The sequence below is a fragment of the Hemiscyllium ocellatum genome, chromosome 39 (assembly GCF_020745735.1).
Source record: "Hemiscyllium ocellatum isolate sHemOce1 chromosome 39, sHemOce1.pat.X.cur, whole genome shotgun sequence".
Lineage (NCBI taxonomy): Eukaryota > Metazoa > Chordata > Chondrichthyes > Orectolobiformes > Hemiscylliidae > Hemiscyllium > Hemiscyllium ocellatum.
In genome coordinates, this window is record NC_083439.1 from 4,212,497 (window position 1) to 4,231,330 (window position 18,834).

Here is an 18,834-nt window from a genome sequence, read left to right on the forward strand (position 1 = left end):
TAGGAAATTGTTTCCGTTAGGCGAGGAGACTAGGACCCGTGGACACAGCCTTAGAATTAGAGGGGGTCAATTCAGAACAGAAATGCGAAGACATTTCTTCAGCCAGAGAGTGGTGGGCCTGTGGAATTCATTGCCGCAGAGTGCAGTGGAGGCCGGGACACTAAATGTCTTCAAGGCAGATATTGATAAATTCTTGATGTCACAAGGAATTAAGGGCTACGGGGAGGATGCTGGTAAGTGGAGTTGAAATACCCATCGGCCATGATTGAATGGTGGAGTGGACTCAATGGGCCCGAATGGCCTTACTTCCACTCCTATGTCTTATGGTCTTATAACACTTGGTTATAATTATTGTTGTGTCAGATTCTTGCAGACCTTGCACCAAAACCTTTAAACATCTTCTCTCATTTCAGCTGCTGATTAACTCACCACCATCAGTTCTAGTCAAGTATTTCATGATTATTTCCATGTGAGGTAGAAATTTCACTTTATTGTGTTTTGCCCACAAGGATCAGGACCATTGAAAGAAGCATTGACACACAAGCTGGTCATTCAGCCCATCCTGCTGAGCTATCACTTGATTCCATTCCCCTGTTTATTATTCATAACCAAGGATCCCTCGGAGTCTCTTTCATGTGCACTGAAACTTTAAACTTCCTGGTTGTGCCATATGGTAACAAAGGGACAACCTTTGATGTATCTCCCTGTGCGCACACTGGCAGCGGACAAAACATTCCCAAATCCCGTAAATCTTTTCTCCAAGTACTTAGTTCATTCAAATAATAACTAAAAATATATAATTTGTCTCCTCCAAATATTCAAAAGATTAAAAATACTTGCTTATCAAGAAAATACTTCATTGCGATAATCATCACAATGCCATAATCCTACTGTTGTGACCAAACTGAAAAAGGTACACACCATTCTTTAATATTGCTAAATATAAAATTCAATAAATTTTAGTTTTTTGAAAACCAGAGGCCAGATTTTTAAATGCTATTGCAAGGGGAACTGGTGTGATTTACAAACCACTTTCCCAGAGGGAGTGCCTGGATCCTGCCATCTCTGAGAAGTATGCAAATTTTGAAAGAGATAACAGAGAATATGGGAAACCACTGATTGCCAATTAACAGCTCAGTAAGCTAGTCAAGGAACTTGTTAATAATTGGGGAGGGCAAGAATTTGACTTTCACATGTGAGTTTGGCAAACCCAAACAAATAGTCCATTATATAAGTGCATAGTTGTTCTGTTCAAAACAGGAAGTGGTAGATTTTTTAAAAATGCTGCAAAAGCACTTAGGGCACATGGGAGATCTTGTGCCAGATCTCACACATTACTTTGTATTTAAGTGTTCATGCAGCTGCCTGGTCTCTTCACTAAGACAAGGGCAAGCTCCTTGTGGCTGCCGACTGCCTTTTCCACTCACACTCTATTGGCAATTCACAATTCAAAATTCAAAACAGCATTGAATGTTGCGTGGGAGGTCTGCGCATCAGACTCCTGATGGCACCATGAAAATACAGCTTCAGATTTCTGGAAATGACACGAAGAACAAGCAACATAACTATCAATATACGAAAGAAACATCAGTCTCTTTCTGACTACTGTTTTTTCCTCTGGAAGCCTGTTTTCATTAAACATGTCTCCCATCATAGTCATACAGACGCAGTTCTCTGTTTGAAAGGCTTTCAGAGTTAATTAAAATTAATTAAGAAAAATAAGCTTTTCTGAGGTGATGTTGGATATTTGCCAAGCTATCATAAAATAGATTGCAAAGAACATTTTTAAAAAGTCGTCCAAAGTAGCCAGCTTTTCAACAGTGTGATCAACTATAATCATTATGAAGTGAAGTAGAATAAGAGTCTGAATTATTGGCATAATCACTTCAAGGTGCTAACTGATTAATATTAATATGCTGTACTAGAGGGGGAGGATTCTTCATGGAAGTCTTCGAATCCCTCCAGACATTTTAAACAGGGACAATGGTCAAAAGCCAGAAGTAGGTGCCATTCCAGCTACTCTTGGTGAGCTACTGACCAAACTAACAACGCTGTTAGTGAAATGTCTACTACCTTCATTCTTCGCCAGGAATTACTTATGTTTTATTCTTAGAACATGAACGAAATGCTACATTTGAACCCATCCTTAGCTGCGCTGACAGCTGAACATCTTGCTAGGCCATCTAAGAGGGTTGGATTGGCACAAGTAGAGGCAACTTTGCTGGACCAGGTGGTTCAACCATTCTGTACAAAATACACTGGCCTTTGTTGAGGGATGTTAGCAAACCAGATAGACAACCTAACTGCTTCTTGGGTCATTTTGACAGATTTATTGAATTAATCTCAAAACTTGCTACGTTGCAATTTGAATTCCTAACGTCAGGATTCCTGGCTCGCTACTGCCATAGCTGCTCCAGTAGTTTATAGGGTTAGAGGAAAGGAAATAAGGAATAGCAAACTAAACCCACAACAGATAAACTAATTGCACAATATTAAAATTATAAAGCTCTAAAATGATGTTTTTGGATCATCTGGGGTCTACACTTGAAGAATATTATTGTAGACATTTAAATAATGCTTTACTCCAAGTAGCTCCACCAAACATTGGTTGCCAATAAGTACAGAGGAGTCACTTTTATGCTATTTATGTTTTATGACAGCATTATTTTGCCTGCACAGAGGTAAGAGAGGAACAGAAAGCATATTCCTTAACCAACCACCAGAATGAAACATCACAATTCTAAAATCATAGCTTGGTGGGATTAATTTGTTTAAGATAAGCAGAAGCCACGGCAGGCCACTTTTGCAAACCGTGCACAATGCAACATTGATGACAGAGGCAGTTATCCAAAACTACCCAAAAAAAGTGACACTAGTCTGAAAATTAGTTCATTATAATAAATCAATAAAATTTCAGCTGCACCGAATCTTTAAGTTAGTTTAATTCCCTTCCTCCTGTGTTATACAAATAACATGAGAAAAACCTCACAGAATCACTAATATTCACATAATGAGTCAAGCAATTTAAAAAGAACATGTGCTTTTTAAAAAGAAAGCAAAATAGGTTCAGTTCTCCAATAATTAATCATGCTTCATTTTCAATTCCCCAAAAAAAAGAAAACTCATGAGGTGGATTGGGATATTTCCTATTTCAAGATATTTCTTGAATCTCCATCTGAAGAATTGAGAGGGAGAACAGAATGCAGAGGCAAAACTGCAAGAGACAGTTATGAATTCAACTCATGAACAAAGTCTGCCTCAGTCCTATTCATGATCTTCAAGTCTCACCAATCCAGTGAAAATCCCAACAGAGACACCCATCAATTGTAAAAACATAACAGCTATTGTAACATCTGGTAGTTACAAGAACTCATTTTAAATCAAATTCTAAGCTGGTTTGGGGATTTAAGTAATGTTCAGCTCAAAAGAGTAATCTGAAAGAATAGTTACAGCATGAGAACCATTATTCCACTTATAGCACTAAAAGTCTACATAATAAGGAAGCTGCCTTCAAACTGGTGTTGTTTTAATTTGGATCAGGATGGACTAGCACTTTACGAGCCAGCTGTCAGTATTCACAAACCTGGCTCCTGATTCAAGCTACTGAGAATTATTTGTGGGTATTAACCTAGGGATAAAGAAGAAGAATTTTGCATTTGTAATTGCTGGCAACCAGCTTGTGAATAAAGTTCTCCCAAAATCCAAATTAAAAGAAGAGGTGCAAAGCCTCCAAATTTAACAATGCACTGCACAGCCAATGAAATATTTTGATTTGTTATCACAGTTTTTTTTGTAACACAGGCAAAGGTGGTGGTTACATTTGCTTACAGCAATGCTGCACCACAGGAATAAAACAAAACTCAATTTGAAGCAAACACTGCACTAGATTCCCACAGAAACTGAGTTAGGGATTCCTGGCAGCTTTGGATCCACCCTGAAGAAAACAAAGACAAATCAAACCTTGCTTTGCAGTGTGCAGACACTTGTGAACTGGATCATACCAGGCTGACAAGGGGAAAGCAGTCAACTTCAGCAGGGTTTTCTTTTTACCAATTTGGGTTATTCACAGCTTGCCACATGGGGCAGAAACAGGAGGACTTTACTGTTCCACCCGATATCCAGTCAGTGTTCCTGATCACTAATCCTAGTTGATCTTGAGGAAGTTTGTTTACATTTTGCAGTTGGTTGTGCAAGAGACATTTTCAAAATGATCTTCCTTTCCTTCCAAAATCTGCAGTTGTAAATGACAAGCTTGGCATTACAGAACTTCATTATTTAAACTTACTTTCTCTGACGCATTTTATCTTTAACAATAGCTATTACCATGCAACTTCCAGCAACTGGAAAGAGCTGCTCCTGGATGGATACCCCCATTGAACTTGACCCTGGAAGTTGTGACCTCAGAGTCCAAATAATTCATACTGGAGCTGGCAGAAGATTAAAAGGATGCAATATTGGTGTATTAGCAGAGGAGAGAATCAATCACACAAGTTTATGGGAAAGATTGTTTTTGGTTACATTCTGTAAAGCATGGCCAGGACCTAAATGTGAGCTGCAGTAAAGGCAGGCTTATAAAAAACACTTTGAATTTTTAGTCTGTATTCTTTCACGCTTCTCCAAATCTCACTGAGTAAAGCAGTAAAGAACATTTATATCTTTTACATAAACATTGATTGTCAATGATAAGTGAAAATAATTTAGTCTGATTATCTAGTTAATAAATTGTTAATTGCTGGATTCGCTCACCTAACCACATAGACATGTTCATTGTTTAAAGAGACACCCTCATGGAAGAACTGCGTTTTTAAACAATAACCAATTTCTTAATCTCCAACTATATTCCCTTCCTCTTCAGTTGATGGTTGGTTTTGTTGCAGCATGATTCCATTTCCCTTTGTTTTCTCATCTAAGTGGTCACACTTCTTGAGCCCAAACATGGCCAGCAGCTAGCTATTAACTATGTAGAGCATCACAGTTCACCTTAGCCTATCCTCATCTAATTTCCAAACACAATTATGAAGAAATTAATTGCTTTATACCATAATAACCTTTCTCCAAGTGTTCCAAACCATTTCCAAATGTCTTACATTGTGATTTACTTTGAAGTATCTATTGCTAAGTATGCATCCTTTCCACGATTGCAAGAATGAAAGAAACACTTGCACTTTCAAGACGGAAGGGTTGTCCAACTGCTTTACAGCCAATATGGTGCAGCAACTATTGAAATGCAGCAGACACAACAGCTAATACGACATTTAACTAATGTATTTTAGCAGAAATTATCTCTGAACCAATGTCAGCCAGACACTCGAACTTCTATGTTCCCCTTTACAATAATGCAATGGGATCTTTCATGCACTCAAGGTAGTACAGAGTCTTGGATTAATGTCTAAACATTAGAAATGACTATAAAGTATTTTTAATCAACTTGCACAGATATATTATGGCACAGCTCTGGAGCAGGTGGGACTTGAATGCAGGCCTCCTAATCCAGGGGTAGGGACATTATCACTGCACCACAAGACAGTTCTGAGAAACTGCTCTAAGAATGAAGTCCAATGAGCATTACCTGCTCTCAATCAGTTCTGGAGCTATTCTGGTGAACTGTCAGGGGAACTTGTGGCTCAGTGGTAATATCCCTACCACTAAGCCAGGAGGCCTGGGGTTAAGCCCTACCTGTCCCGAATTTGTCATGTTATATTTAACCAGGTTGATAAAAATAACTTCTGGTTTACCCTTTTATAGGGTCCTGCATTTCTAACACAGATATAAACCTCAAACAGAGATCAACAAGCACGGCCTAAGATTCAAACTTGGTCCACGCAGGACGGCACAAAACCGTTCAGAGAAAAACACAGCTAACATTTCAGGTCAAAGATCCGTCGTCATCAGAAACAAATGCAAGCACAGACCTAAATCTTTAACACTATCCCTCTCCCTATAGATGCTGCATAGCTACTGAACGTGTTTCCAGCACTTTCTGACTATTTCATTCTCAACAAATTAGATTTAATTCTTTAATTCTTTCTAAATAGCAGTGGCTGAACCCCATTATCATTCAACATTTTTGACAAATTTGTAATTTTGAGGCATGGAATAGAGAAAGCCAAGAATCAATCCTTCATCAGACTATTCCTCTCGAATTTTAGTCCTCATTTAAAAGGAATAAAATTCAAGTTTTGATTTGATTTACTGTCACATGTAATTATTACAAATACTGTGAAAAGTGTTGTTTAGTATCGCCACTCTCTGACGCCAGCTTAAAACACAGAAAATAAAGCCAGAAAGATAAACCAGTGAAGTTTATCTTATAGTCTTATCTCAATGAAGTTTGGTGGTGTTTGGAACAGCTCCCACCTTAGCTCAGCCATGACCTGGATCCAGACTCCTCCACCCCAATGCCCCGGGTCCATGCTACACTGCCGTGACCATTCTTGGCCGCACCACCACCACCACTGCTGGAATAAATTATCACCCCAAACCAATCTCCAGAAATCTACTCACCCGTAATAATCCAGATAAGCGTACAAAAGATAGCGTAGCTCATGCTCAAGGCAGAAGAGGATGAAACAGCTGTAGAAGTCAAGCCCATCAGGAGACTGGTAAACAGGAACTGGGTGAGATTTCTGCATCACTCCCCCTGCGCAGCTTAGTCTGACCAGGAACTGTCGAAAGTTGGCTAGCTCTGAAGGGATGAATACTCCTTTTCTGTTGAGACAAATATAAAAACAAAATCAAACTGACAAAAGGTTGCAGTAATAAATTCACAAGTCACACTACTTCTCGTCCACAGATAAAAAAAGTCTGTGCACTTTGGCAGCTCAATCCTCAAAATTTGAGTAATAACTAAATTTTCTTTAAAAAAGTAAACGAACAACTTTTTTTTAAAAAAACGTGGGCCCATGGACTGTTGTGAGGTCAATTAAATAACTTACCAGCAACTATTTTGAAAAGATTGACAACAGCAGTGATCTATTCTATAATTAATAATAGCCATTGGGCATAACAGAATTATGGTAGAAAGAAAGGCTCAGTCTCTGCATTCCTAATATTAAAAGGCCTTTGCAGTTCATTCACTGCATTACTGATTTTACTTCAACTGGGGCTATTCAAAAAAAAACTGGGCTTTTAATGCTATGTTGGCACTTATATTCATGAACTCAGAGGTACTTACCTTGCCAATATGTCCAATATCTCATTTCTCATGTAGTTACTGCAATGTGTGCTCTGATTCACAATATCAGGTGACAGGGGTGGCCAATTTGCAGAATTCTCACTACTTTGGAACATTTCAATCCAGTCACGAACTTTGGCCCAACAATGCCTGGATGTGAGGCTGGTCCACAATACCTCAGGACTACAAAACTGAATTGCTGCGAGGAGATCTGTGTAACAGGATCAGCAATTCATAAAGGAAGTAACAAACAGTAATTTTAAACACGACAGAAAAATAGTGGCACCCAGAACAAGAGAAATACGTTGTAAATTCTAAGCAACCATATGAAAACGTATGATTTTATGCGTCAATTAAGCCTTGGATAGAGAGACAATCCAGAAGAGAAACAAGGCTGACACTCAGTATTAGAAAATTGAAGCTATTGCAATTTCTCCAAAACAGTTAAGTTCTTCATCCTTAACAAGGGATTTTACGGAGGCACAATTTTGAAACTTTAACAATGAAGTAGGGAATATGGGATTAAAAGAAACAAAGGTAAAGTTCGAACTGCTCAAATCTCACCACCCAAGAAGCTAAACCACATTACAAAACTAATCCAAAGGCTGCTTTTTAAATTTGCACCAAACAGACAAGGTGCTGTCATATACAGAGGAACCTTGATTATCTGAAGGACATGAGCAGGAGTATTTTGTTCAGTTAATCGAACGTCGGAAAAATCGATGCCAGAAAACAGCTAGCCACACATCAGGACCTTGCGATCCCGTTCAGATAATCCGAAATTCGGTTAACTGAATGCCAGATAATTGAGGTCCCTCTGTATCCACTGATGTACGTACAAAATATATTCCATACTTACCCACATCCAATTCTCTACATAACTTTATTTGTTCTTTTGCCACCTTATCCCACCATTTGGCCCAATCCAAAATGACTACACAACAGTTTGAATCTCTTTCTGCATGTTCAGTATCCCCAACATCAGAGTTTATAATAGGTTCCAGGACAGCTGCAAAACTGGGATCAATATTTTCAGCCTGCAAAACACTGGAAAGGCCCATAAAGATCAATATTTTTCATGAAATGCCTGCTCATAATTGATCATAGATACGTTGCTGAAAAGATATTTACTTAGTCATTGCTAAAGCTAGAAAGACAGCAAAAAATTCCAAAAGCTAAATACCTTAGTTCCTTTCCTGCTCCAAAATTTTGAGAGAGAGCATTTTGATCTCTTATGTACATAATGTTAGAATTCTTTACATGACCAGAGCTGCAATATTTCTTATAGGATTCCCAATATTGCTAACTTTCTCATCTCCTAGCTTTGTGCGTAGAAAATCATGTCTCACAAACCTGATTCGAGTTTTTTGAAGAAATTACAAAGAGGATTGATGAGGGCAGTGTGGTTGACATGATCTACATGGACTTCAGTAAAACCTTCGACTAGGTTCCCTCATGGGATACTGGTTAGCAAGGTCAGATCTCATGGAATACAGGGGAACAAACCATTTGGATACAGAACTGGCTGAAAGGTAGAAGGCAGAGGGTGGTGTTAGAGGGTTATTTTTCAAATTGGAGGCCTGTGACCAGTGGAGTGCCACAAGGATCATTGCTGGGTCCACTACTTTTGGTCATTTATATAAATGATTTGGATGTGAGCATAAGAGGTGTAGTTAGTAAGTTTGCAGATGACACTAAAATTGGAGGTATAGTGGACAGCAACGGTTACCTCAGAGTACAACAGGATCTTGATCAGATGAGCCAATGGGCTGAGAAGTGGCAGATGGAATTTAATTTAGATTAAATGCAAGGTGCTGCATTTTGGGAAAGCAAATCTTAGCAGGACTGATAAACTTATTGGTAACTTCCTTGGGAGTGTTGCTGAACAAAGAGACCTTGGAGTGCAGGTTCATAGCTCCTTGAAAGTTGAGTCGCAGGTAAATAGCATAGCGAAGGCAGCATTTGGTATGCTTTCCTTTATTGGTCAGTGCATTGAGTACAGGAGTTGGGAGGTCATGTTGCAGCTGTACAGGACATTGGTTAGGTCACTTTTGGTAATATTGCGTGCAAATCTGGTCTCCTTCCTACTGGAAAGATGTTATGAAACTCGAAAGGGTTCAGAAAAGATTTACAAGAAAGTTGCCAGGGTCAGAGGATTTGAGCTATTGGGAGAGGTTGAACAGGCTGGGGCGGTTTTCCCTGGAGCGGAGGTTGAGGGGTGACCTTATAGAGGTTTATAAAATCATGAAGGGCATGGATAGGGTAAATAGATAAGGTCTTTTCCCTGGGGTGGGGGAGTCCAGAACTAAAGGACAGATTTAGGGTGAGAGGGGAAAGATATAAAAGAGACCCAAGAGGCAACGTTTTCACACAGAGGGTGGTGCATGCGTGGAATAGACTGCCAGACAAAATGGTGGAGGCTAGTACAATTGCAACATTTTAAAGGCATCTCGATGGGTATATGAATAAGGAGGGTTTGGAGGGATACGGGCCGTGTGCTGGCAGGTGGGATATTTGGTCGGCATGGACCGAAGGGTCTGTTTCCGTGGTGTACATCTGTGACTCTAATTGGTGTAAGATTTGGTGCTGTGCAGTACCCCATTTTTTAAAATTACTGTCAATTTTGACCATATGTCAGTTGGTTTATCTAAACATTTTAGGCATCTCTGCCCAGTTCATCCAATGGATGTAGACATAGCCATTGAGGTTAGTAAATAGTAACTCAGTCAAATTCAGGAGTACACCAATTGTAACACTTCAATAGTTTGGCTGAAAGGAGTTAATTCTGGTTACTTCCCGAGAGAGAATTGTTTCACTATTCTTCACTATATACTTCACATTTAATGCATTAATCGGTGAAACACAGTGGAGCTTATAAAGTTTGAATAAAAACTAACTTTATTTTTTATTAACTTATTTTTCTAATCAACCCTTTAAGAGATGCCACTATACACTTCCTGCGTAGGTGGGCCTTGAACCCATGTCTCCCAGTCCTGTGGGAGGGACACTACTACCGCACCACAAGAGAGCCCTAAGCATGTTGATGAACCAGATGGGAATTTATGGCAATTGTTCATCAAGATCATTAATCAGCTATGATGGGATTTGAACCCAGGTTCCCAGATTATTCCCTGGCTTTGTCATCACTAGTCCAGCAGCATTGTCATTATGCCTTTGCTTCCTGAAAACATTTTGCCAAAAACAGATACCCATTCAATTTCATCAACAGATGCCTAAGGGAAAGACAACAGAACGAGGACATGCTGCAACCCAAAGGACTAGCCACACTACCATATATCAAGAGCATTTCCGAACTGACAGCCAAACTACTGCGACCACTAGGACTCATAACAGCACACAAACCAACAGCTACTCTCAGACAACAACTCATCAGAACGAAGGACCCGACACCCAGCATGAGCAAAACCAATGTAGTGTACAAAATCCCATGCAAGGACTGCACAAAACATTACATAGGACAAACAGGAAGACAGCTAATCATCCGCATCCATGAACACCAACTAGCCATGAAACGACACGACCAGCTATCCCTAGTAGCCACACACGCAGATGACAAGCAACATGAATTCGACTGGGACAATACTACTATTACAGGACATGCCAAACAGAGAAAAGCCAGGGAATTCCTAGAGGCACGGCACTCATCCACAGATTCAATCAATAAGCACATCGACCTGGACCCAATATACCGACCACTGCAACAGACAGCTGGAACTGACAACCGGAAGCGGCAGATTTAAACCACTACAAATGCCGGAGGAAAGATCACAGAAGCGCTTCACAGGAGGCCCCCAAGCACTGAGGATGTCACCTAGACAGGGGACAAAACGTCTGCAACACAAATTCCCAGCTCGGCGAACAGAACACAACAATGAGCAATCTTCTCACAAACTTTGAATATTTCTCATGCACCTCTACTAAAAGAACTGAACTTTAAAACAACAAAACTACATAAATGATGCCAAGTGTGAATCCATCCAATTACATAAAAGTCACAACTGACCAAGAAGGAAAACTTGCAAGACCACAAAATAAAGCAGTGAAAGCAAATGCACTAATTTGAAAGTGAGAGACTTTGTGTCTCTCAGAAACAAGGGGATGAAATGCCAGCCTGGCAAATAGAATATTGTTGTGAAGGTGTAGGTTTGTACTGTACCTTTAAGGGAGCTCAAATTTCTGTCCGGCACAAGGTGTGCTGAAATAATTTAAAATGTAACATTTGACCATGAAACCAATAGTGCAGATGAGTTGCCATGATACAAAAACAAATTCAAGTTCTGCCACTTTAAAATTATGCCCCCAGATACCAAGATCCAATCAAATTTGAATTTAGTATTTTGACAACATCAAACTAATGAAATGATCGATGTTTTGGGGTATAAAACAGGACCTTTTGAACAGGTGGGGGAGAACGGCCAAGAAAACCAACAAGTATAGATTGCGAGATGAATAGCTCTCTGAAAAGGTACCTCCTCATATGAAAGGCCTGTGAAGGAGAATACTGAAGAAAAGATGACAGAGGAAAATCTACAGAGGACGATACAAAGAGAAGATTTGACAGCTGGCTGGTTTTAAAATTTGAATTTTTTTTTGTAAACCATAAATCAGGGTTTTTAAGATTTGACAAGTATTGTAGAGTGGGGAGGTAAAAGATAGGTTTAAGAGAAAGGAGTTGTAAATAGTTATTGATTTTAATATTTTCTGTTGGACTTAATTAATAAAATTGCTAATTATTACTTTAAATAGTGACCTCTGGGATAGTTCATTGCCTCTCGAAATTTAACAGATTACGACATGAGATGAGTTTCTCAGTGTGTCTGGTTTAAATTAGCAGAGGGGTTTAGACAATAGATAGGAGTAGGCCATTCTGCCCTTCGAGCTTGCACCACCATTCATTATGATCATGGCTGATCATCCTCAATCAGTATTCTGTTCCTGCCTTATCTCCATAACCCTTGTTTACCTCGTCTCGTAACAGCATCATCAAAAACAGAGAGTTTCATGAAGTCTAGAGCAGGCAATTATAAAGCCGCTTTTAATTATTAAAAATAAAAAAGTCAGCACTACCTGAATAGCCTGTGGGCGGCACGGTGGCACAGTGGTTAGCACTGCTGCCTCACAGCGCCAGAGACCTGGGTTCAATTCCCGACTCAGGCGACTGACTGTGTGGAGTTTGCACGTTCTCCCCGTGTCTGCGTGGGTTTCCTCCGGGTGCTCCGGTTTCCTCCCACAATCACAAAGATGTGCGGGTCAGGTGAATTGGCCATACTAAATTGCCTGTAGTGTTAGGTAATGGGTGGGTTGCGCTTTGGCTGGTCGGTGTGGACTTGTTGGGCCGAAGGGCCTGTTTCCACACTGTAAGTAATCTAATCTAAAAAAAATACACAGGCAACATAAAACAACCTATAGAAGCCAATGAACTTGCAGAAATGAAAATCTAATCTGTAAATACTCAATTAGTTTCTATTAATAGAGCAGTTCTTTTGAAATGCTGGAACAAGCACAATGAGCTGAAAGCCAACTTCTGTGACACTCCACTCGAAGACCAAAACCAATCTTCAGTTGAAGCAGGGGTTGGACAATAATTGAACTCTGTTCACAATTTATGAAATGATACATCTGTCTTTATAAATTCCTATTGGCAATGTAACTTGCCTATTTAAATTTAGCAGAGGATGAGCAGCACCAGGAAGGAGGCTGTAATTAGAGCAGGGCCAGTATCCAAGAATCAAGATGAGTAGTACTTACAGGTGCAAGATTTTTTTTAACATATCAATAATAGATATTGACACAATTATCCCAGCTGATGAAAGTATGGAGTCAGATTCCAGAATAAAATCTGGTTTGATTTTGTTTTGTTTGGTTGGTTAATATGGTGGTCAGTCACTGAGTCAAATTATCATTAGACTGCAGATTTATTCAACAACAAAAATGTATTATACAAAAGGAGGCAGTTAGCAAGGCCTAAAATACACAACAAAAGGAAATGTCAACTGAATCTGTATCATACAAACTCATACCACATAAAATATACCCCATCTCAACTCTTTAATGTTCTACTTACTAAGTCCTGGCAGTTTCATTGTCTCCACAGTCCAAGGTAATCTAATGAGTCCTTTAAAAGTCTGCCATGAACTTTCTCACAAACCCTCAACTTTCTTTATTGCAATAACCTTCAGATTGCTAATCTTTTATCGGTTATAAGTTCCACAAACTGAAATCTTCTAAGTAACTGGTCCTTGAAGGACTGAATTACAAAAAAAAGCTAGGACGTTTTTTTCACTGGAGTGAAGATGACGAGGGGTGACCTTACAGAGTGACAGAGATATACAGCACAGAAACAAACCTTTCGATCCAACTCATCCATGCCAACCAGACGTGCTAAATTAATGTAGAACCATTTGTCAGCATTTAGCCCATATCCCTCTAAGTCCTTCCTATGCATGTACTCATCTATGTGCCTTTTAAATGTTGTTTTAAGGTTCAGAAAATAATGAGGGGTACAGATAAGGGTGTCTTTCCTCTAGAGTGGAGACTTCAAGACTAGGAGCATATTTTTACGGTGTGAGGAGAAAAGATTTTAAAAAGGACACAAGGGGCAAGTTTTTGTTTTGCACAGAGTGGTTAATGTGTGGAATGAATTATAGAGGTAGCAGATGTGAGTACTGTTAGAACATTTAAAAGACATTTGGATAAGTGGATAAATAAGAAATGTTTGGAGGGATATGGGCCAATTGCTGACAGCTGGGACTAGTTTAGTTTGGGTTTATGGTCGGCATAGACTGGTTGGACCAAAGGGCCCGTTTCCATGCTGTATGACTATGACAGACTTGTGCTTGTGTGGGGGTGAGGATGGGGGCAGTATTTGGAAAATTAATTGAGATAAAACACTACTCCTGTGTATCACATGCAGAAATACTTTAAGTAACCTGATAGAGCAATTTCATGGAATCTAGAAAATCTCTTTCTACTTTATCATTGTTAGAACTTTACACTCGCTCTATAAATAGGCTCCCCTTTGTAAAAAATTATCAAGTAACTAATGTTCAATGATAGTTATCACTTGTTTTAGACATTAATCTTATTAATGGAAACTTTATGTTTCAATACTCATGCAATGAGCTTATTAAGGTAATTCTAATTCTTTCCAGTAGCTACATGCTCTATACACGATACAAGTCACCTACAAAAAAAATCCCTTTAGATTGTTAAGCATTTCAAAACAGCTTACATATTTTGTAAATTACCAGAATGTCATAGAAATAAAAGAAGTGGGGACAAGGTCCCCTGTCCTCACTTTGCTGAGCATCAGAGGTCATAGCAATGCTATTACATCCTGACAAAGTTACACAAACAAGGGAAGTTTAGAAAGTTCACTAATAAAAATCAATTAACTTGATATCTCTATTCATTCCTTTCCTGAATAAAATGATTAAAAACACTGCAGTTTGCTAGCCACAATAACTTGGCTCAGAAGTGACCTGGAGAAGGGCATTTGGCCATCAGTAAAAGCACAATTAGAACACTCAATCTCAAAACAGTTTGTCATTTAAAATTGTGTAGAAAGCTTCTCAGGTGATAATAGGAGTACTCCAGAATGGATATTGTGATGACCCCAGCTAATGACAATACTACACAAGTCAGATCGGAGTGAAACCTGGCTTGATGAATAAATTTGATTTTTGCACTTTAATAACAGGAGGAATGCGCAGTCACCAAACATATGCACACAAAGGGAAATATAACTACATATACAGTATATATAAAGATCCGCATATAATCAACAAAAATACGCAACCCTTTTCGCTGCAATATCCCTTACAGTCACTCGATCTCAAGGAAGTCCCACTCACAACCCAATGTTTTAATTTCTAACTCAAAATGACCTTTGACTCCTCCATGGACTGCATAAGCACCTCAACGCTTCTTTTAAGCTTTGATGACCTGAAGGTACATTGCTAATGCAAAAGTCTGGATGTTTCGAACAAGTCAGTCTGGAAACTTCTACAAATCTCACATACTCGGTCTGAAAAACAATACAAACCAAACTCTCTGGCTGAGGACTTGTCTGAACTAGCAAACTGCCCTTCTGAGGGGATGACTGATCTTCTGTACTCAATTTATGAGTGACCCGTGACCATCTGTCTCATAAAGCTCGACTTTGTAGACATTCAACAATTTGCTTTCTAATTAGCTGATTGAGTTATTTAAATTAAGTCACATGCTTCCTTTAGTTCTCTGCTCAAAATGACTTCTGACTTTTGGCCAATAAACTCATTCCTTCACACAACTAAAAACTAAAACTTGCTCTTCCTCCATTTTCAAAGCCAAGTTCCTAAATAATAATAATAATAATAATAATAATAGACCATAAACATACCAACAGTGCTTACAACTAAAAGTAATGGTTAGTGGATTGTTATCAAACTTCCATATTTAATAAAAGGATAAGGAGAAAACATATTCCAGATCTTTAACATTAATGCTTTCAAAAGATGCCAAGGCTGATTGTCACACACACCATGCATAACAAAATAAACTCTGCAACCCAATACAATCTACACCATGTAAATATTAGATTAAATCACTTCAGGACTCCTCTAGTACAAATGTGACAAATAACCTAATCATTTCTGGGTTGCAGAGAGTGAAGTAAAAGGCAAACATTCAATTTCTGATAATTATCTTATCAATCTTGTGGGAAGTCACGTGCAGCAATGTCAGGAAAATACATCATTGGGTTCAGTTGCAGGGGTAACAACCCAAGGCTTTTACATGAATGATCATTTGTGGTAGGCTACAAGGACAGCTGATGCTGCTGAATGAGACTTGAGCAAGGAGCAATATTATCAGTGTCCAAGGGAGGAACTGCATAGAAATATATCCTTCAAAGGCTTGTGTGGAGCATTGATAGTGTTTGACTGGGAGGCCCAGTTTCAAATCACACCTGCTCCAGTAATATATAATAGCATCACTGGACAGGACAGATTAGAAAATACTTATAAATATCTCTTTAGGATATCCTAAGTGCTCTTGTGGCACAGTGGCTACAGGTCCTACCTAATCTCGGGATGTGTGTCATGATGTACCCAAACAGGTTGATTATTAAAATAACTATCAACACATCCTGGAACAATTCTCAAAAATGAATTATACAACAGAAAGAATGTGTACACTACAATACCCAAGACAGGGTATAAAAAATTACTCTTGCTATTCAATGTTATCTGATTGCAACCCCTAGTATTTTCCTCTTTTCCGGGGGAACCAATCTTGGTAGTGAGCACCCAATTAACTAATATGTGGGTTCTCTGTATACTTTTAACAAATAATATTTTTCTGCAAATTAAAACATACAATTGTCCAGCACATTTAATGAACTGAGGACATTCCAAAGTATTTTACTGCCTGAAGTATAGTTACTGAAATGCAGCAAAAGCCACCACCAATTTGGTTGTAACAAACTCCCACCAGTTTTGAGATAATGACTGGGTAATTTGTTTAAGTGGTGTTGATAGAAAATGATAAATATTGGCCTGAATACTGGGAAAAACATTGTTGCTTTTCTAAGTAATGCCACATGATCCTTGTACAGCCATCAACAGGGCAGGTATGGACAGTTTTAAAGCCTCATTCAAAAATCCTCTGATTGTGTAGGTCCCCCTCAGTCAAACTGAAGCATCAATCCAGGTTTTGGTTTACAAACTGACATGACATACAACCTTCTAACATAGGCAACAATGCTACCAATAGAGCTTAGAGACACAATTTGTAATAATGCAAGAGAAAAACATCTTCTGGAAAAATAAATTATAACATATCAAGGACTGTGTACTATGCAGCAATTGAGGAGCATGAAGGTTATGTTCAAGTTGAGGCTGTAGAAGTCTTGTTTAAGCACAATTAAGATGGAGTTGAAAATTCTCTTAAATTATAAAAAGCCAATTATAAAAAGTTTACAGGAAGAAATTGAAAACTGCAATTCGATTTCACAATTTAATGTTGAAGAGATGTAAGCAAATTTCTAGGTTTTATCCTGCATTAGAAAACTGCTCAGTTATTAAGTGTTATCAGCAGCACATCAAAATTCAATGTAAAGAACCAGTTTCTGCCTTCTAGCACAGCAACTTTGACAAGGCATCAAACATAATAAACTTTTCACCTCTGCTTCACTGCACACACCCAGAAAGAGATTAAAGCTGAACATGTATTAACATTATGTGTGAAGGAGTATAAGACAATAATTCAGTTTTGGATTTCACCCAGCGAATTTCTGCTGTCACATTTGACAATACAAGCAAGTTTCAGCCAGATGTTCTCTCATAATTCACAGGTAGCCACTGTGCATCATATAAAAATGAATTTACCTGTTCTGTAAAGGACATTCCATGATTTGCGCAGAGGAATATAGGCTCTCTACAAAGTGAACAAATTTAACCCACTCCTTCTCTTCCTCAGATAAACAGTCCTGGAGATTTTCCACCTTAAAAAAAAGGTAAGGAATTCATCAGGAACAGGCATAAAATAATTACAGCTCATGGAGACCGTTAATATTCTTTCCATGTATCAATTTTCCATGGTCCACTCCATAACATTAGTTAAGTGATCCTTGGATGATTTCAGAATTTGTATCATTTCAGCTCTGTCCTACCTTACTCTATCCAGAAAAGCCACTCCTAGTTGGGCTCACCCATTCCACGAATAACTGCTCCTGATATTAGTCACGGATTGAGTTTAACTTAGCGTAACTCCTGATTTAGACTATGCTATGCAATTTAGCACATTACAAACATCTAATAGGACCAATCAAGAGTAATGAATGACAAATTGCCCTTGCATGCATGAATCCCACTAATCTGTGTTACTGGCTGGGGAATAGAATAATTGATCCTTAAATACTTAGATCCTGCCTACAGGGAATCTGTACACATTTAAATTCATGTCAAATATATTTTAAAAGTGCCTGGTGCCTACAACAGAATTTAAGAGCTGTTCATACCAGGTTCGATATGACACCACAATTGCTGCAGTTAGACTCCATGCTATATCTAACAGAAGTAGTGTAAGTTACCCTTTTCTAGACAGCCTCTTGGTTACTCCTATCCACAGTCAGTTTGAGGTCCACCACAGGGGTGTTATACAAGTTATCAATGGGAAACAGTTTTTTTCAGCTAAACGCAAAGCACAAAATAGAAGCCAAGAAATGATAACATCACCCTCGACCCCAATTCACCTAAAAGACAAGAATGATGACTGGGTGAGAGGGATAAGGTCTTCTCCAGAAAGCATTCTGTTAGGCAAACACGATGAAAACATCTTTTTTAAAGTAGTTATTTTTGATTATCTACAAATTTCTCGATGAAACCACATGGATCAGTGTAAACTGTAGCTTATGCTCTGATCTCACTGGAGCACTTCCAAAACATCAGTCAAGGCTTCCCTCTCAGCTGTAAACTAATTCCATAAACTGGTGAACACTGCAAACAGATTTCAATAAACACCCAGTACATTACTGAACAAGGAAGATTCTTGGAATAAACTTGAAAGATGCAAACACTACAAGATATCAGATTACACTACCCACGCAAATAGAGTGATAGAGATGTACAGCACGGAAACAGACCATTCGGTCCAACTCG

At 38.7% G+C, this 18,834-nt stretch overlaps 1 protein-coding gene across 1 annotated transcript in view; it reads right to left on the reverse strand.

The window, feature by feature from the left end:
* Positions 1–18,834, reverse strand: part of spg11 (SPG11 vesicle trafficking associated, spatacsin) — a 133,080-nt gene that overhangs the window by 75,178 nt on the left and 39,068 nt on the right. The window contains exons 13-16 of the mRNA XM_060853205.1: positions 17,563–17,678; positions 8,034–8,221; positions 7,175–7,385; positions 6,505–6,708 (exon numbers count right to left, since the gene is read on the reverse strand). Of these exons, the coding sequence (XP_060709188.1) occupies positions 6,505–6,708; positions 7,175–7,385; positions 8,034–8,221; positions 17,563–17,678 (719 nt within the window). The remainder of the gene's footprint in view (positions 1–6,504; positions 6,709–7,174; positions 7,386–8,033; positions 8,222–17,562; positions 17,679–18,834) is intronic.